Below are 21,596 nucleotides of genomic sequence, written 5' to 3' on the forward strand. Positions count from 1 at the left end.
TATAAAAAACTTGAACTTAGCTTTCTACAAGGCTTTATAAGGATTATATAAATAATTTATAAATGTTTATAAATCATTTATGAAGATTTATAAATCTTTATAAATACTTATAAAATATTTATAAGGGTTTATAAATCATTTCTAAGAATATATATATATATATACACTATTTATAAAGGTTTATAAATCAGTTATAAGAATATATAAAAATATTTATAAGATTTTATAAAATATTTATAAGGATTTGTAGAAAACTTTTGTCTAAATTATTAACTAGGTTTTAAGGGGTTATAATTCATTTATTAGAATATATTAAAACTTTTTATCAGGGTCTATAAATCATTTATAAGAATATTTAAAATTGTTAAAAGAAAAAAAAGAATATTTAAAATTATATATAAGCGTTTATAAAATCAGTTACAAGGATTTGAAGAATTTCAAAAGGTAATTCATATATGAAGGCTCTTAAAACATTTTGTAAGGGCTTATAAATCATTTATAAAATCAGATGCCTTTAGCTTGCTATAGATTGTTGGTTCTTAATTATTGAAGGAAACATCCAATTATATGCCTTATGCTGCTGCTTATAATGTTCTCCTTGCCATTTCGGAATAAAAGTACAGCAAAGAACATCATTGATTTTGTTTGAATGGTATTTGTACATAGTTGCTAATCACATCCAATGGATAGCACTTGCCTAGAGAATTGTTGCCAGTGTGCTCTCTTCTGCTGTTTATAATGTTCTTGCAACTCCAAACCATAACCCTAAATTTGACCCAATACTCCCCATTTGATTCTTCTTCGCCTTCATTGTTCTTGACATTGTTCTTTTATAAGAGTTTATAAACCCATTTAGGAACCATTTATAAATTTTATAAGAGCTTATAAAACCTTGTATCTACCATTTATAAAATTTATAAAACACATACAAATATTTATATAACTATTTATTAAGGTTTATAAAACTATTTAAAAGTGTTTATAAAACTATTACCAGAACTTATAAGCTATTTATAAGAGTTTATACATTTATTTATAAGTGTGAAGCCACAACATAGATTCTCTCCGCGAGCTTCCCCTGTAACTCAGAGTTCTGAAATCATTCAGTAGTGAGACGAACACCAAGGCAGTAAAGAGTCTTGGGCACTTCCTCAGCAGCAATCTGAGCATACTTAGCACTCTTCTCAATAACAGAACTCATCTGCCCTTCCAAAGAATGAATAGTAGCCTTGAGCCTCATGATCATAGTGGCGCTACCGTAATGATCATACTTGGTCCAATCTCTATTGACATCCTCTTTGTTCTGTAGAAGAGACAAAACAACTAGAGGTGCACATCAAAACCAATCCGCAACTTTGTAAAAAATACACAGAAATAAGAGTAAATGTATACATTTACCTTTCTGAGAGCTCCTCATATTCTTTGGCATCACAATGAGAACATGTACCAAGATCAGACACAAATCTAGTGTAAGTTTCAATAGAAAGATGAAAGTAGAACCAACAAAAAAAAACCAAAAAGAGGTACCTTTGCAGTTTTCTTCGTCACTCTCCTGCTCTGACTCTGAACCAGAACTTGACTTAAGCATCCAAAACTCTGAATCATTGGAGTCAGTTTATTCCTTAAGGCGTCTGTGTTTGTTGGTTACTTGTATTTTCTCGGTCTTTCCACTTGTTCCAGCTCCTCTTTCCACTTGCTCTATCAGATATATCAACACCAAACATTAAAAGCCAGGAATAACAAGCACGAGACAAAATTGGAATCAGTACAAGATGTCAATGAATCTGATATCATGTTCATTAACCTAATCTGTGTAGAAATCTCTTCCCATTTACGTATTTCCAGATATGTTCCTCGTTCTTGTTCACAGTATCCCCAATAAGCTTGCACACGAGCTTCGAACTAAGAACATAGCCAAAAAACAAGAAGAAAGGTAAATACTTTAGCCATAGATAACTTAAGCTAACACAATCAACTACAAAGGTTTCAATTTTTGGCTAACCGAGAAATTAGGCACTGCGAGAACATGGTGAGAGGAGATTTCCCATGAGATAGAGCGTGATCGATGAGTCCTAGACGACACCGTTTGTTACGAGCGTATGCTTCTTCATCTCCGGCTACAACTTCGTGAACAGTCTCCACGCATCTGAGCCGTCCATTTCTTATATCCACGAAAGCAGGTGAACCAAGCAGATTCTCAAAGCAACTCACGTTAGCAAACTCTTCTGCGGTTCCAGTCTGTGTATGAACCGAAAGCAATCTCCAATCATTGTCCATTGCCGGAGCTTGCCGGATCTCACATCGAGGAGGAAGATATAACCTATCTAATTGATTAGTTTAGGTTTAATTAATTAGGGACATAATAGTCATTTGCCAATTAAAATTTTAATGGCAAAGCTGATTAAGGTATAAGTGAAAAGTGGTATCTTCAAAGTGCTATTTTTGGCAATTTCTCTTTAAATTTTATGTTTTTTATGTTTGTGAAACTTAATAGAACCATAATCAAAATACCAAAACAAATCTGAATTCACATTTTTAAGATTACTAAAAATAAATATCAGCTTCCATTCGAAAAATTAAAGGCATAAAATTATCTTGACACGGTGCATCAGTTTAAAAGTTAAACAATTCTAGTGGCTTTACTACGTACTAGTATAACCGCCGTGGGTTAATTTACTGTTTTAAAAATTATTTGATTACAGACATAAATTTTCATCAGAAAAATTACTATCTTAAAATAATATATGAACATCACATCATTTTAGAGGTGCCTGCACTGAAACAAAACGGTTAAAGTAGTAGAACACAAACATATTATTATAAATGGATATACATTTGTAGTATTTTTCATAAATAAATAATATATATGCAAAATATATAATATAGTTAAAAATACTTTATTTGAGACCTTAATTTATTTGATGATTTATTACTGAGTAATAAACACTTCATTTAATTTGATGTAATTTTCTTAACAAGGCTTAATTTAATGCAAATTTAGATAAGATAATTCTAATAAATTTATTTTTTCTTTTTATTACAGTTTAAATAATTCATTGAAATTTTATGTTAATTCACCTAAAATCTTATTTTAAACAAATTAACCCACAATCTTATATGGAAAGGTCGGAATAACAAAGTGTTTAGTAATCTGGATATTGATCCAAGGGACACACTAAAAATAGCAGAATTGGAATCAACACTTTGAGCTGAGGCACAGGTAGTAAAGGATCAAACGAGGGAGCATCAGGGACAGAACAGACCCACAATACCGACTTCAGGACGATAGTGCTTCATAGATGGTTCTTGGAAAGACAAGGACTTATTTTCAGGGCAGGGCTGGTATAGCACTTTACAAGGTTTTGATGGTTTACTAGGGGCAAGGAATGTAAAGGCATGTCTTTCACCTCTACATTCGGAGGTGGAGGCATTAATTTGGGCAATGAAATGTATGAAGAATTTAAGACAGTTTCAGGTTACGTTTGCAACGGATTGTTCTCAATTGGTGAAGATGGTTTCAGAACCAAAAGAATGACCAGCATTTGGAAGTTACCTGGAAGACATTAAGCTTTTAAAAAGAATTTTCCTCAACTCAGACATCGTTCATGTACCCTGAACGGAGACTACGGGAGGATAGCGTAGCACGCAGTGTTAGGAAACAACCGTCTTTCGTCGTTCACATGGATGCGAAGTTACCAATTTGGTTTACAGAGTCAACATGAGTCTGTAAATGTTTGTTGCCAAAAAAAAAAATTGTTTGTTGAATTTATAAAACTAAAATTTACAACTTTTGTTTGATTTTTATTAAGCTATAATGAATTGTCCAACGATAATTAATTAAATTCCAAATACAAAAAAATTAAAGTAAACACTTTTGGATTCAGAAATGCAAGTTCCATGTTACGTCCAGCAATAGTTTTGTGGCTGAACTCAATTGCTGTGGTGAATACTGAAAAATAATTGATATAGCAAAAGAAACATTAATTAACAAATCAAAGAAAATATTTAAGAGTGGAACACATGCAAACCTTTTTTGCAAGGCCAAAACCTGATTCTTGTCCTTTTGACATGACTGCAAATTTTCTGCATGTGAGTGTAGTTATGGGATTTCCACGAGAATAATTTTGCTTCCTGCTCCATCCCATCTTTCCAAACCGTTAACTCCGGATCCGTAAATCAACATATAGAGAAAACTTCTAAAGTAGCTATACTGAAATCATTCAAAATCAAAACTCTTAAAAATCAAAGTACAAGTATCAGCCGCTTCCCATAATTCCACTGTATCTATTTTATATTTTGTTGATAATGTATTTTGCAGTATTAATTCATGCCATAAATAAAAGAAGTTTTGAATTGCTGCAGAAGAATATATGAGAAATCGTAGAGATCAAAATTGATAATGGAGATGATAAAATAAATTTGGAAAGAAAGCAGAAAGTAAATTAGTAGATTAAACTTTATATAAGAAAAAAAACTGTTTTTAAATCGTGATAAATTAACACTGAACGTGAATGCGATATTTAAGAAAAGTTAGGATGATGTTGCTGAAAGTTAGGGATGAAAAAAAATATTTTTAATCAATTATTTTATTAGAAAATTATTTTCCACATGTCAGTATTTCATTCGCCGACTTGCGCTTTAGTGTATAGAGGATAAATCATAGGACAACTTAAAATAATTTAAAAATGAAAATAAAATATTAATCAACAGTTAACAATACAGAGTAGGATACATATTATAGCAAATCATGAAAATACTGAAACTTTCACTATTACGGTTAATATATTTTCTAAATATACTCTACCCTAAATCTTCCTTCCCATATCAAAAATAATCAAAATTGCTATTTTCTTCGCTCGAACCCGAGTTATTAAAATAAAAAAAACTACTCACGCAAGCCACTAGACTACATAAGATTCACACTAATTTGATACATATACTAGTTTATATACTATCAACTTATGTCGACTCAAAGTCTAGTGATCATAATCACAATAGAGGTTTTTCATTGGTTCATCTTCAGGGTTTAAAATCAGTCTTGAATTTCAATATCTTTTAAAAATTCAGTTTCTAAGCAACATAAAAGGTGAACATTAAAGTTTCTTGGGTTTAGTAGTGGTTGAAGAGCTTTCTTTCTTCTCTGCCTCTGTTAATTTCTTCATTTCCTCTCTCTCTTCTTTAAAGCAGTCACATGGGCCTTAAGAATGGTAGCATATGATGCTTGAATTATCTGTTGATCCTTGGCCCCAACCTTGAACAAGAAAACATTGCAACAAGTTAGCTTCACTGTAAACATAAAAACCATAGACCAGTACTCACATTTCTAACCACCAGTATTAATTTATAACAACTTAAAAAGAGTATGAGCAGAGATGGCTAAGAAAGAAAGCATTGCACCCACGAAACCTGAGATGTACATTTATCAAAAAAAAAAATCTAAACTCGAGATGTTCTTCACTTTGTCCAGCCTCGCCATAGAGAAGAGTATTGGCTTCGACCTATAGCAATGTACCACTGAAATAAACAAACCCACCAAAAACTATTTTTTTGACAAAAAAGAAGTTACTATGAGTTCTCAAAACCAAACAAAAGTAAGTCAACACTTACACATGCTCATTAGTTTGCTAAGGGCTATATAGCATCTCTTCTATGGAACCATGTAAAGCTGTAAGTCTCTTGGTTTCATCAGTAAAAGGGAAACAGATAGTCATGTCTGCTCAGGTGAGACTATGTTGAACTTTGGATCAAGCAAATGGAACTCTGCAAACATAATACACCCACCCACAACTGCAGTCACTGCCACAGAGAGCTGAAGAGGATGGAGATACAGAATAGCCATGATCATTAACCTTCTTTTTCAAAGTCTTCTTCAGGGATATACCTTAAAACAAGTATCAATGTGAAGACGAATCCAATACCATGTGTGGAAAGTAAACAAAGAACTTTGAGTTAGGCCTGGGCATTTTACCTAGACCCGAAGACCCGAACCGGAACCAACCCGAAAATACAGGTTCGGGTCCGGGTCCATGTCCATGCCAAGTACCTATTGGGTCTTTTTTTTTTTGGACCCGCGGGTCTCGATTAGGGTCCGGGTCCTACTCGAGACCCGTTCGGGTACCCGAAGTACCCGCAAATAATTTTATATACTAGGTATATATGGGTGATTGGGTATATTTTTGGTATTTCGTATTTTTTTAAAGTTTATGGATTTTCAAGTATGATTGTAGGTTTCGGGTAAAATTTTAGATTTTTAGAAAATATAATTCGGGTATTCGAGTAAAATCCGTGTATGTTTTGGGTTTTCGGGTTTGATTTTGGATAAAGTTTTGGGTATTTTTGCGGTTCTTCGAGTATTTTTAGAGTTTTCGGGTCAAGTTCGGGTATTTCGGGTCCTAAATACCCGAACCGACCCGGATCCGAAATATGCCCGAAAATTTTAGGTATTTTACGGGTATTGAAATTATAGATCCAAATCGACCCGGACCCGACAAGATCCGCCCCAGAACCGATCCGGAAAATTATAGGTACCTATATGGATCTAAATTGCTAGGACCCGAAAGACCCGGACCCGACAAGGCCCGATCCGAACCCGACCCGAAGACCCGGATGCCCAGGCCTGCTTTGAGTCAGCAACAAGTTACTGTGCTTTGTGAAGTTCACCTCCTCAGATTTCCCAATCTCCTTCGATAACCTTATGAACCTTCACTTTTTTTTTTGTCATCAGCGTATACAGAATTATACTGACTCTGCAAACCAAACCAGGTAATCTACATCCATATGAACGACAAAAGAGGGTTACTTCCTAACCTTTACTTGTTTGAACACAAAGGGTATTTAAAGACAGTGGATACTTTTGGGAAAAAGGAAAAACCAAAACAGGAAAAGGAAAATTTCACCTCTGCTCGTGCGGGTCCTATTGATCGATCAGATTTTTCAATCGACCAATGCATTTTTTCCTGACAGATTTTTTCGTCTTGTGCTCGTCCAATCGATCAATTGGGATGTTGCATCGATCTATTACTTTGTTTGCAATTTTAAATCGATCGATTAGAAAGTTGCATTGATCGATGCGGTTTGCTGAGCCGACCACTTTGTTTGTTTTCAATGAAACGATAGATCCAGTTCTGGTCTGGAATGGGATCAAGCGATCCTCTGTTTCCATTTTCTCTTAGTGCTTCAAATCATTACGAATTTTTTTTGAAATCCCTATAAAGTTTATTTAGGTCTCCAAAAGCGTCCAACCACCTATAATACCTTAAAATATAGATAGCAAACTCCAAAACCTTAAAAATTACTAAAAACCATATAAGTGCTAAAAACAGGATATATATATGAAAATTCGGTCAAAAAAAAGCACGAACTTTGCACGGATTACCAAAAGAAACATGAACTTTTGAGCTGACAAAAAAAAACACAAAACTTTCATTGACTTTAGAATTAATTAACAATGTTTTCGTTGACTTGCCAATTTAGCACGCCGTCAGCAAATTTAATAGAAAAGTTTGACGTCGTTTATTAATGGCGTTAACTGAAACAATGTCGTTTTACATGATTTGAAAATAAAAAGAAGTAGACCCTTAGATTGGAACTCAGGTTGGTTGGGACAAATTGCAAGGTATTTTACTACTGGGCTAGTGGCAGTTCCAATGGAGTTACTAACATATTTAATTTTATTTGGTACTGATTGAATATAAAAAAATTCTTTAAAAACTTTAAAAGATCTTTAAAATTCCAAAAAATTGAAAAAATAAAAAATATTATAAAATTAATTTGGAAATTAAAATTAAAAATAATTTATTTTTTTTTAAAAAAAAATCAAAAATCTTCCAAAAAAATCTCATTTGAAAACGACACAGTTTCGCTTAACGACAACATTTTGACGTTTATTTAACACTGTCTTAACTGTGGGTTTACGGTGTGCTAAAATGGTCAGTCAATCTTAAGTTGCTTAATAAACTAAAAAAGTCAATAAAAGTACAATATTTTTTTGGCCAGACTTGAGTACAGATTTTTTTTGGCGATTCGTGTAAAGTTCGTGCTTTTTTTGGCCGAATTCTCAATAATTCCGATGATTTATCTTGACACGGTGCATCAGTTTAAAAGTTAAACAATTCTTGTGGCTTTACTACATACTAGTATAACCGCCCATGCTAAGCATGAGTTAATTTACTGTTTTAAAAATTATTTGATTACAGACATAAATTTTTATCAGAAAAATTATTATCTTAAAATAATATATGAACATCACATAATTTTAGAGGTGCTTGCACTGAAACAAAACGGTTAAAGTAGTAGAACACAAACATATTATTATAAATGGATATACATTTGTAGTATTTTTCATAAATAAATAATATATATGCAAAATATATAATATAGTTAAAAATACTTTATTTGAGACCTTAATTTATTTGATGATTTATTACTGAGTAATAAACACTTCATTTAATTTGATGTAATTTTCTTAAATGCAAATTAGATAAGATAAATCTAATAATTTTTTTTTCTTTTTATTACAGTTTAAAATAATTCATTGAAATTTTTATGTTAATTCACCTAAAATCTTATAATTTTAGTAGAAAATTATTTTTAATCAATTATTTTAGTAGAAAATTATTTTCCACATGTCAATATTTCGTTCGATATGCGACTTGCGCTTTAGTATATAGAGGATTATCACTAATTAAAATAATTGAAAGTGCAAAACAAAGTGCAAAGGAGGGTGAGAACTGAAAAAGAAGAGAGATCCCACATTTTTTCTTTTTTGGTGGGCTAGTAATTACATGTTATTTCTACAACACTGGAAACAACGCAATACCTGATACTAATATAACCAGATAAAAATTGTTTATGATTTAAACAACAATTGTTAATCTGAGAAAAAAAGCAAAGAGGGAGTCGCGTGTAAGGCAGCCCTGGCGTCCGGTGGCGCGTACCGGCGCCGATGGCTCCCTTCCTTTTCATTTCGCTCAAGTCTTCGTGTGGTTGTTCCGATCTGTCGCTTCTCTCCGACATTTTGGCGGATCTGGGTTAGGGTTTTGCTCCGGGAAGAGCTCGGCTCTCTGCAACTCTTCTTCCTCTGGATTCGCGGCGAGGATGTAGGATAGTCAGATCTCCAGTTCAGCGTCGTTTTGGTCCGGGATGTAAAGGCTCCCATAGCTCTAGCATCGCCGATAAAGATCCCGGGTTGTGGAGGCTTCTTCAGCTCTGTGGCGCCGGCTAAGCTTCCGGAACGTGGAGGCTCCTACAGTTCCACTGTTGCCGGTTTTGACTCCGGGGGGTAAAGGTGTCTTGTGCCTTGCGTCGCCGGCTTCTGGCCCCTTAGTACCGTTCTAGGGTTTGGTTCTGTTTCTTTCGATTGTTTTTGTGTGGTTTATTAGTTAAGTGAATTTGGTTCGGGTTTGTTGGATGAGATCTCGTCGGAGGACGATGGAAGCTCTCCGGTGGAAAGGGTGATGTTTGAGCGAAGCCTTCTCCTTGGTATCTGTGTTGAACTATGGCGGATGAGATCTCGTTTACGATTGATTCTCTCCGAGATTAGACGCACTTGGGAGGTTGGCGGTCGCGGTGAAGACGGTGTGGAGTTTATGAGTTCCGGTGTGGCTCGGTAAATCGGTGGGTGGTGTGGCTTGGTGAATCGGTGGGTGGTTCTCCAGTGGTAGTCGAGGCGGAGGTGATGCTGCGGTTCGCGATGGAATGCGGCCGACACCTCTTTCTCTCTTGGGCCTAGGGTTCTGTCTTGCGCTTGAGGTTTTTTTTTTTTTTTAGTTGGCCTTTAGCTTGTTGGGCCTTGTAAGCATGTTTGGCCTTTGGGCTTTTATTAAATAAACTCTTGATGGAAAAAAAAAACAACAACAATTGTTATGTTTTTTCCTTCGAACAAATGTATAAGATTTAATTTTTAAAAATAAACACATCAAAATCTAAATTACACAAAGAAAAACACATAATAAATTAATACCTCACACATTTCTAAGTATTCTCAAAATATAAACAACCAAATAGTGATCAAAATCTAAAAATATAAACAACCAAATAGTGATCAAATGGCAAAGGCAAAGTCATTGCCAACCCTATCATAAAATTCAACATGAATAAACCCGCCCATTGAAAATAATAACAAATACCATCTAAAATGCTAAATAATAAGAAACTTTCTGGGTGCGGACAAACCACTAGTTATAATATAAGAAACATAGGACTTGGTACTCAGGTGGTGTTGGGGAAACTTGGGAGAAGAAAGCGACAAAATTTAAATGCAAATGAATATTGCTCGATCTCGTTTGAAAGGTAAGCACATAAACAAACGCCGACCAACAAAAGGTAGCAAATAAACAAACAACAGAGCCATTTATGTGAAGACATCAAGATGCTTGGGAATATCAATACAGATTTTGTAAAATATTACCCGTTAAAGAGCTAATAGTTTACAAAGAAAAATCCAAAAAGGTATCATTTGAGGCGTTATAAAGGGAATGAAAATAAATAAACAACAGAACCATTCATATGTAGACATTTAGATGCTTAGATATATCAAAACAGATTTTTGGAAATATTACCCGGAAAGTGAAAATAGTTTAGTAAGCATAAAAAAAAAAAAAGGTCTTTTTTTTTGAGAAAAGCCAAAAGGTCATATGATCTGATATATCCCTATTTCTTATAACTCAAATAAATTTAGGGATAATCCGATGACCATCTCCAATGGTAGACTATTTTAGTCAAAACATCAAAAAAATGAGAAAAAAAAAAGTTTTTTCAATGGTGTATTATTTTGAGAAAAAATGAAGATATGAATAGTACCTCTTCAAATTTGAGAAAATACTATTCACAGTTTTATTTTTACTATTAAACTTTTTATTTACTAATTGATCCTTGAATTATTATATAGTTTTATTTTATATATAAAATATTAAGCATTTTTGTTTTTTTACTTTATTGAAATAAATAATACTTTCATTAATAAAACTAAATTAATGTATAAAATAAAGATTTGTTTAAAATAAAAATTATAGTGGGGTAAAATTTGTAAGTTTTTAAAATACATAGCATTATTAAAAATAATAATAAGTATTAATAATAGAATATACTTAGAATATGATTCTTTTAGAAAAAAATGAGGACAACCATTGGAATAAAACTCAAACTTTATTTTGAGTTTACATCATTTTGAGGAAAAATGACATTTGAGATGCCAACCCATATAAAATCTCGGTACCAATGTATAATTTATATTATAAAAGTGAATATACATCTATATATATATATTGCGTTTGTTTATGTATAATTTTTTTTTTTTGTAAAAGTGAAAGAACTGGATGAGACATAAAAAAGAAGATTAAGACTATAGATATACTTATAAAGGTAAAATATTTTAATATATCACATCTTGTCTTTCTAATTTTATTTTATTTTATATTAAATTAAATTAACTCAACAATCAATTAAACTAACTTAACAATCCTCTCTACATACCTACAATTCTCTCTACAACAATAAAATCAAAACAATCAAGATTTATTAAGATTTTAAAAAAATCTAAAGATACAATTCAAAATCTTAAAAGGAAAATATATTGGCTCTAGAAATAAAATTTTCTACAACTTTACCGTTGGTGCTTTTAAATCTTTGAAATAATTTTACAGCGATAAAATCTAAAACTAAAGCCACAAAATCTACGGCTTAAGAACTTGATTGGTTTCTACGCTACCATCCGCAAACGCAGCTTTTACGGTTGGTAGCGGTTGACAGCGTTTCGAAACGATCATACAAACCGCTACAAATCGATTCAAACCGCTCCGAACCTCTTAAAATCAAAAACTGGTTACAGCTAGCGTTTGCGGTTGCGGATGGATAATAAATTTTTTTTTCAAAAATATTAAAAAAATTTAAATTAAAATTTAAAATGGAAATATTATAAATAAAAATATATAAATATTTTATATATTAATTTAAATTCACAAACAGTATCATAATTTATTTTATAAAAAATTTAAACTAACTAACTATTCATTAGAATTTTTAAAAATGAATATGCATACATATATAAAGATATACACATATATAAAACAAAACAAAATATTATCTTAAAAGTTTAATATAAATCTTCAAAAATGTAATTAAAATTATAAATTTCAACTAATTAAAATAAATAAATAAATAAACATAATATTATTATTAATCATATTATATTGATAATTATTATATTTTATTATAATAGTATGTTTTATATTTTTAAAATGTTATAATATGTTAATATTGGTAATTTATTATTAAACTGCCGCAATATCTTATAATCAACCAGTCACAAATATCCCGCAAATGCAACAATTTTCAAACGTTGTGCCAGTCATATAAAACGCTTAATAACACTTGAAACCGCAACCACCCGCATTCGCAAACTCTCAACCACTGCATTTGAACCAGTCGGACCCTAAATTTGAACTAAACTTTCAGTCGCTATCAATCAACCCCTAAATTTTTAAATAAAATTTAGTGTTTCTTTGATGATGTGGCTACTATAGATGAAAAGAAAAATGACTAATTGTATATGTTGGATTAAGCTTGAACAAAAAGGAAACTTGAGATGCAAGATAGAGACCTAATCCTACCGAGATATGGAAAATAGGAAACATAATATGTTTAGGAGTTATCTAGTTATGTTACCTAACAGGATTAGGATATTATAAGCTCTATATAAGAAGATGTCAAGTTGTGACATACCTTACAAGAGTTTAGAGTTTGAGAGCTTAAGTTTTGAGTTATTTTCTTAAGTTAATAAGAGAGACATTCTTATTAATCCTTGAGTTCTATATTTGGTATCAGAGCCACACAAAAGAGGAATTTCGTTGTTTGAGAAACAATGGATATTCAACTTAGTTCTACCGTGAAACCAAGAGGAGGAGAAACTGTGTCGATAAAGTGTCCTATGCTCAACTCGAGCAATTACACGGTGTGGTCTATACGGATGAAGATCCTACTTAAGGTACATAAAGTCTGGGAAATAGTCGAGTCCGAGAGCGATGATAGCGAGAAGAATAATATGGCGACAGCCTTATTGTTTCAATCTATTCCTGAAACTCTGATCTTACAAGTAGGAGAACTTAGTACAGCAAAGAAGGTGTGGGACGCTGTCAAAACAAGATATGTTGGAGCTGAAAGAGTTAGGGAAGCAAGGTTGCAGACATTAATGGCTGAATTCGACAGGATAAAGATGAAAGATACAAAGAAGATAGACGAGTTTGTAGGGAGGATATCTGAAATCTCTTCGAAATCAGCAGCACTAGGAGAAGAAATAGAAGAATCAAAGCTTGTTAAGAAATTCCTAAAGTGTCTTCCTCGAAAGAAATATATACACATTGTGGCCTCACTAGAACAAGTTCTGGACTTAAAGACCACAAGTTTCGAAGACATAGTAGGAAGATTGAAAGCTTATGAGGAACGAGTTGCTGAGGAAGAAGAATCCAATGAAGATCAAAGCAAACTGATGTACTTAAGTTTGGATTCACTATCGCATCGAGGTGATGATGGCGGGTACAGGGGTGGGAGAGGACATGGTCGCTGGAACGACACGCGTGATGCGAGCAAGATCACATGTTTTCGATGTGACAAGTTGGGGCACTTTGCCTCTGTATGTCCCGATCGTTTGCTCAAGTTGCAGGAGGCTCAAGAGAATGAGAATGAGGACACACAAGATGCAGATGAGCTTATGATGCATGAAGTGGTTTATTTAAACGAAGAAAAGGTCGTGCCAAGCAAGTATGAAACAAACACGGGTGAAGAGAATTTGTGGTATCTCGACAATGGAGCTAGCAATCATATGTCAGGAGATCGGCGATACTTCTCTCAGATCAATGAAGCTATCACAGGCAAGGTGAAGTTTGGCGATGACTCTCGTATAGACATCAAAGGGAAGGGTTCCATCGAGTTCATTGATCGGAATGGAGAACCGAGGACGATGTGTGACGTCTACTTCATTCATGAATTGAAAAGTAACATCATTAGTCTGGGACAAGCCACGAAATCAGGATGCGATGTAAGGCTACAAGGAGAATATCTCACAATGCACGACCGAGATGGGAAGTTATTGGTGAAAGCAAAGAGATCAAAGAATCGCTTATACAAAGTTCATATGGGAATCAAGGAGCCAATGAGTCTACTTACGACAACTATTAGTGAATCAACAAGATGGCATGTGCGGCTAGGTCACATAAACCTTGAAAGCATGAAGGCCATGATACAAAGAGAACTTGTCGTCGGTGTTCCACGGGTGAGTATCGAGAAGGAGGTTTGCGGTTCGTGTTTGCTTGGTAAACAAGCAAGGCAGAGTTTCCCTCAAGCTACCATGTATCGAGCAACAAAAACGTTGGAACTTGTTCACGGTGATCTGTGTGGACCGATAACGCCAAGCATGGCTGGTGGAAACCGTTACATCATTGTGCTTATAGATGATTACTCAAGGTACATGTGGACAATTCTATTAAAAGAGAAAAGTGATACTTTTGAGAAGTTTTAAAGGTTCAAGAAGATGGTGGAACAAGACTCAGGCTCACGTATACAAACGTTTCGTACGGACAGAGGTGGAGAGTTCGTATCTCAAGAATTCAATGAATTTTGCGAGAGTGCAGGAATCAAACACCATGTCACCGCTCCTTACACGCCTCAGCAAAACGGAGTTATCGAGAGACGAAACAGAACGCTCATGGAGATGACTAGAAGTATACTAAAGCATATGAGAGTGCCAAATTATCTATGGGGAGAAGCTACGAGACACTCCAACTATCTTCTTAATCGAGTAGCCACAAGAGCAATGAAAGACAGAACACCATACGAAGCTCTACAAGACAAGAAACCTAACCTAAGCCATCTTCGGACATTTGGATGTATTGGCTATGCAAAGTCGGTAAAGCCACACTTAAAGAAGCTCGAAGACAGGTCAAAGATGTTGGTTCATTGAGGGACATATCCTGGCTCTAAAGCATACCGTTTGTATGATCCGCAAACTCAAAAGATTATCGTCAGTCGAGACGTTGTGTTCGATGAAACAAATGGATGGAACTGGAACCAAACCAGTACCAGAGAAGATGGAGAAGGTAGCTTCACAATCACGCTTGGTGACTACGGGAATCATGGGATTCAAGTTCCAGAGATCACTAACGAGACAACCATGGGAGATCAAGTTGCAGAGGATACGAATGATATAAGTGATGATGAGGGACCAGATCATGAGAAAGAAGAAGAGATCGAAGCAGGACCAAGACGATCGCAAAGACAGACCTCAGTGCCTAAATACCTTGATGAATATGTTCTCCATGCAGAAGAAGAAGGAGAGTACTTGTTAATGTGTATCAACAACGAACCGCGGAGCTATATGGAAGCAAGAGAGTCAACGGAATGGACATCAGCCTGCAGTGATGAGATTGCCTCAATAGAACAAAACGACACTTGGATACTCGTAGAGCTTCCGCAGGGAGCTAAGGCCATTGGAGTTATGTGGGTTTTTAAGTTAAAGCGAAATGCTGATGGCAGCATCAACAAGCATAAAGCACGCTTGGTTGCTAAGGGGTATGTTCAAAGGCATGGCATAGATTTTGACGAGGTATTTGCACCAGTAGCTCGAATTGAGACAATTCGACTTCTCATCAATCTTGCAGAAGCTAACGGGTGGGAGATACATCATCTCGACGTTAAAACTGCTTTCCTGCATGGAGAATTGAAAGAAACCATCTATGTCAGCCAGCCCGAGGGTTTCGAGATTAAAGGATCAGAACATAAGGTTTATAAGCTAAATCAGATTTTGAAGGAGCTTCAGTTCAAGAGATGCTTGAAAGAACCCTCTGTTTACCGGAAAAGGTTCAACAATCATCTCCTTCTTATAGCTGTCTATGTAGATGATCTATTTGTAACAGGAACAAACGTGAAGATCATCAACGAGTTTAAAACAGAGATGTCAGGCAAATTTGAGATGAGTGATCTGGGGAAACTCACTTACTACCTTGGAATTGAGGTTACTCAACATGAGAGTGGTATATCGCTGAATCAGAGGAGCTATGCGCAAAGGATTCTAGAAGAAGCTGGTATGGAGAATTGTAACATGGTTCAAGCACCAATGGAAGTAGGCCTTAAACTGTCAAGAGCCGAAGAAGAAGAAGACATTGATGCTACAAGTTACAGAAGAAACATTGGCTGTCTACGATATTTGTTGCACACGAGACCCGACTTGGCGTATAGTGTAGGTGTTCTAAGTCGTTTCATGCAACAGCCGAAGGTCTCTCACGGTGCAGCATTGAAACAATGCTTACGGTACTTACGAGGGATGACATCATACGGTTTGAGCTTTGAGAGGGCAACATCACGGACAAAGAGAGTGATAGGTTACAGTGATAGTAGTCATAACATTGATCCAGACGATGGTAGAAGCACAACAGGACATGTTTTCTACCTTGGAGAGAGTCCAATAACCTGGTGTTCGCAGAAACAAGACACCGTTGCTCTATCATCCTGCGAAGCCGAGTTTATGGCGGGAACGGAGGCAGCACGACAGGCTATCTGGCTTCAAGACTTACTTGGAGAGATCAACGATTCCTTGTACGAGAAAGTCATCATCCGGATCGACAACCAATCGGCTATAGCGTTAACGAGGAACCCCGTGTTCCACGGCAGGAGCAAACACATACACACCCGATACCACTTTATCCGTGAGTGCGTTGAAGCTGGAAAGATTGAAGTCGAACACGTTCCCGACAACAAGGAAAAGGCTGATACTTAACGAAAGCACTTGGAAGAGTCAAGTTCATTGAAATGAGAGATCTTATCGGAGTTCAAGATCTGTCGAAGATAGAGTTTAAGCTTAAGGGGAAAAATGTTGGATTAAGCTTGAACAAAAAGGAAACTTGAGATGCAAGATAGAGTCCTAATCCTACCGAGATATGGAAAATAGGAAACATAATATGTTTAGGAGTTATCTAGTTATGTTACCTAATAGGATTAGGATATTATAAGCTCTATATAAGAAGATGTCAAGTTGTGACATACCTTACCAGAGTTTAGAGTTTGAGAGCTTAAGTTTTGAGTTATTTTCTTAAGTTAATAAGAGAGACATTCTTATTAATCCTTGAGTTCTATAATATATAGATATTTTCTTTATAGAAGAAAGGATGTACATACATATAGTGGAGTAAAACACATTAAATAGTATAGTTACGAAATTGTAGTTTAATAATAGTGGATAATCATTATTTAAAGTACAGATAAAACAGGCTTCTAAAAGCAAAATATGCATGAAACCTTGGTGAAAAAAAAAAGTAAATACAAAGAGCAAGAAATTCTTTTTCGTTAAGCCGTAATAAATCAAAACAATTTAAGCATTATTAGTCTCTTATAAAAATACCTGAATGTTTTTTTTAAATGATTTCCACTTAAATATCTCAATAATTGATTTGTTTAAAAGTAAAGTGAAGTATTAAGCAACACAACAAACACACACACATGAAAAAAACAAAGAACGGTAACACAACACAACACATACACATGGAAAGCACAAAGACTGCTTTACAACACTACATGTTGTGGGCAAAGCATTAAAATTGTGAAGAAGATACAATAGAATCTGCCTCCTCCCTGATTAAAAATATAATGGAAAATAAAATAAAACCCAGCTTATCAAGAATTACCACATGACCAACAGGATAAGACAATGTTTTCTAATTAAAGTGAGACAAAAAGAAATAGAGAAATTTGATTTCGGAATTACCACAAGACCAACAGGATAAGACAATGTTGGGAAAGAGATAGCCTCTACACAAGCATCTTTTGGTTGGAGCTATGGCCCAATGACATAATCAGCACTCAACGATTCCTCAAATGAGATAAGTTCTTCTGGGTCCCAAATCCTCTCATATCTTACTTGAAAAGAAGAAGAAAATGCCACTTTCTTGAACAAATCTTACTAGTCTCCAATTATTAAAAATATTATACTCCCCACTCACTAATCAATAATTATCTCAAGCTATATATAAGACCACATTGAATTCCCCAAAACATTAAGAAGCAATAACCAACAAACAGAGAAAAAACTTTAAATAAAAGCTTATTTTAAAGAGCAAGAAAATGTCTGCAAATAAACTACCTTCTTCAGCTCAGGAGTTCCAAGAACTAGTCCGTGGTGGTTTTGTCTCTAGAAAACTGCTTCTGCACAACCCATTTGACCACAACCCTCAAGGAGCTTTTGCGGTCGCACCATCTACTCACATAACTGATGAGAACAACCTGAGTGGGAATGTCTTGATGCTTCTGTCAGTTCTAGTCTGTGGAGTCATTTGCTGCCTCGGGTTACATTACATCATTCGTTGCGCATTCAGACGTTCTCCAAGTTTCATGATCTCTGAGCCCGTCTCCAGTATTCCAACACGACGCGGCTCATCAAACCTCAAGGAGCTTTTGCGGTCGCACCATCTACTCACATAACTGATGAGAACAACCTGAGTGGGAATGTCTTGATGCTTCTGTCAGTTCTAGTCTGTGGAGTCATTTGCTGCCTCGGGTTACATTACATCATTCGTTGCGCATTCAGACGTTCTCCAAGTTTCATGATCTCTGAGCCCGTCTCCAGTATTCCAACACGACGCGGCTCATCAAACAAAGGAATCAAGAAGAAAGCTCTGAATATGTTCCATGTCGTTAGCTACTCACGTGAGATGAACCTGCCGGGGCTTGGCGAAGAGTGCGTCATCTGTCTGTCTGATTTTGTTTGTGGTGAAAAGCTTAGGTTGCTCCCTAAGTGCAACCATGGGTTCCATGTTCGTTGCATTGACAAGTGGCTTAAACAACATTTGACGTGTCCAAAATGCAGACACTGTCTGGTTGAGACATGCCAAAAGATTTTAGGTGACTCCAGTCAAGTGACGGCAACAGCACCAACAGAGAGCCTAACTGTCAGGATAGCTCCTTTAGAGCCTGAAGGAAGAGTAAACACTTATAGAGAAAGCACCTAAATTCCCAGAATATTTTCACAAGTTAGATAGAAGGTTATAGATCTGAGCACAATTCATAGAAAAGTTCCAAAAGAAAAAGTAGGATACTTCATTTTTATGTCTTTCCCTTTTAGCATCTAGCACAAAGTGTATACAGAGAGAATATATTTCACTTTTAAGCAGCATATCACTGAGTTCATCAAACTTCTCTTCGCATAAGTAATTTTTCGGTCGAATGTGAATTATTCAGTCTTATCCAAAACATTAAGAATCATTCATAGCCAAAGACTGATAAGTACGACTCCTATATTCATGTGTCACAATCACTACAGTCTACACGGAATCAAAGAGTCATTAGACATAGCAAATGGTCCAAGACTAGATCGCGTATATGCTGATAGTGATACAAAAATGCATCTATCCACTTGACTCGAGCCACTTAAAAACACTACCTATATGCCTCACAAGTCACAAGCAATCGACACACATGAATCACAAGATTCTCCGTCTCAATGATAAAAAAAATCAACTTTGCCATAGGAAAGTTATATGGACCCTATGAAAACCCTTCAAAAAAAAAGTTACCCAACCCATAATAGCTAGGTAAAAGTCAGACATGCATAGTCCTGAGAGATTCTCAACCGCCACTCAGGTGATAAAGTTCACCTACCCAAAATGGAGATTTGATTCGTAACTGTATCACAGTTGAGAGAATCCATCCTCATATATTACACAACGAGATCTAAAAGTGAGGGCAAGACAAAACCTCTCAACTCCATTCAAACCAAACACGGTTAAAGTTCCAGTTACTATCATTGTAAGAATCTCATACTACTCTGACAACTGATGCCACTTGCCATGTTTTTATGCCTCGGAGTTTGCTCACGACATCTTAACAAAGTTTGTATTAGATCGTGGTGAATGTTCTAGCTAGATTTACTTATTCTATTACTTTTTCTCCACGAAAAAAAAAGAATACTTTATTATGTACACTAGCTAGTAGTTCGAAAACAGAACTACAAACTTTGGCCTACTTGTTACTATATGACAAAAAAATGGTACAAAAAGAAAAAGAATACATGGAGTGATCAACTTTATATCTTAGAGGTTTTCATATATTCCCGGTTACCAAAGTAGGATCCTGATAACTGATTGATTCAAAAACCCAAGGTGGAATCCACAACTCATTGCAAGAAAATACTATAACTGATTAAATTAAAGACCACATATTCTAACTACGTGATTCTGGAGATCCTGCAGTTTAAAAGGGAGCAACATGTCATAAACAAGGTTATCAAAAGAAAAGACATGTCATAGAGAAATGATGGTTCAAATAAGGCTTAAGATCCTAGAGTTTTCTGATTGGATTGGATGTAAAATATTAATACCCTCACTAGAAACTTAGAGACTAACAGTATTAATCGAGGATGTGCACAAAAACTAAGGGTTATTGGTTAGTAATCAAAGACTGTGGTTTCCAGGTAGCATATCTCCATTAAGCATCTGAAAGGATATCAGATGGTATCAGATCATATGCCATTTAGTGTGTGATAACTGCAACAACATAGTCTATAATTTGAAATCTATTTAGTTGTGTTTGCTAATCGTCTACAATTGTCAATTCTATCAACAATTGAGGCTGTCAAAAAATTTCCCTTCAATTTCTAGATAATACAATTACTAAATGATAATAACATAACACTAAAGATGTTCAAATATCTGCTACCATTCAACTAAAAAGGCTAAAGAAATGCAAATTCCAGAAGCAATTAGTATAATGTTTTCTCCTGGGGGATGAAACTTTTTTTCTTTTTTTTTTTTGAAACACTAGAGGAAAATGGTAGCTTTAGAATGATACCCTGTTTTATAGTGAGACAAAAATATATTATTTCAATATTCAGTTTTGGACAAGTGATAGTGTCCCTACACAAACATCTTGTGGTCGTAGAAGGTATAGGCCAACAACACAATCAGCACTCAAAGATTCATGAGATTGGATAAGTTCTTTCTGGGTCCCAAATCCTCTCAAATCTCAATTGAAAAGAAGAAGAAAAATTCACTTTCTTAAACAAACCTTATTAGTTTAGTCCCCACTCAGTAATACTAATCAGGAATCATCTCAAGCTATAAATTAGACCACTTTGAATTCTCCATAACTTAAGAAACTATTAGCAAACAAAGCCAAGCAACACAGAGAGAAAGGACTTTTTTAAAAATCTTTTTCAAAGAGTGAAAAAAAATGTCTGCAAATGAATTACCTTCTTCAGCCAAGCCTTCCAAGAACAACTCCTTGGCGGTTTTGTCTCTAGAAAACTGCTTATGCACAATCCATTTGACCACAACACTCTAGGAGCCCTTGCGGTGGCGCCATCTCCTCCTGTCACCCATGAGAACAACCTGATCAGTGAGACTGTGCTGATGCTTCTCTCAGTCCTCATATGTGGAATCATCCACTACAAGAAAACAGCGGTATTCTGACGGACATTCCGACGGAAAATGAAATCCTCGGAATTTTCCTCGGAATTTCCTCGGAATATACCGACGGAATTCCGAGGAAATATCAATCCGTCGGAATTTCCTCGGAAATTCCGAGGAAAAATGTGTTCCTCGGAAAAACCGATGAATTCC

At 35.2% G+C, this 21,596-nt stretch overlaps 1 protein-coding gene and 2 pseudogenes across 1 annotated transcript; 2 read left to right on the plus strand and 1 right to left on the minus strand.

Annotated features, from left to right (window-relative positions):
• Positions 1-1,099: 1,099 nt before the first annotated feature.
• LOC106319850 lies at positions 1,100-2,277 on the minus strand (annotated as a pseudogene).
• A 15,804-nt stretch (positions 2,278-18,081) lies between these two features.
• LOC106319852 (E3 ubiquitin-protein ligase ATL76-like) lies at positions 18,082-19,207 on the plus strand. The gene is made up of 2 exons (XM_013758252.1): positions 18,082-18,246; positions 18,459-19,207. Exons 1-2 carry the CDS (start codon positions 18,106-18,108, stop codon positions 18,987-18,989), a joined length of 672 nt encoding a protein of 223 aa, XP_013613706.1. The 5' UTR covers positions 18,082-18,105; the 3' UTR covers positions 18,990-19,207.
• A 2,000-nt stretch (positions 19,208-21,207) lies between these two features.
• LOC106319854 overlaps positions 21,208-21,596 on the plus strand; it is a 3,416-nt pseudogene continuing 3,027 nt past the window's right edge.

The sequence above is a fragment of the Brassica oleracea genome, unplaced genomic scaffold (genome assembly GCF_000695525.1).
Source record: "Brassica oleracea var. oleracea cultivar TO1000 unplaced genomic scaffold, BOL UnpScaffold00641, whole genome shotgun sequence".
In the NCBI taxonomy this organism is placed as follows: domain Eukaryota; kingdom Viridiplantae; phylum Streptophyta; class Magnoliopsida; order Brassicales; family Brassicaceae; genus Brassica; species Brassica oleracea.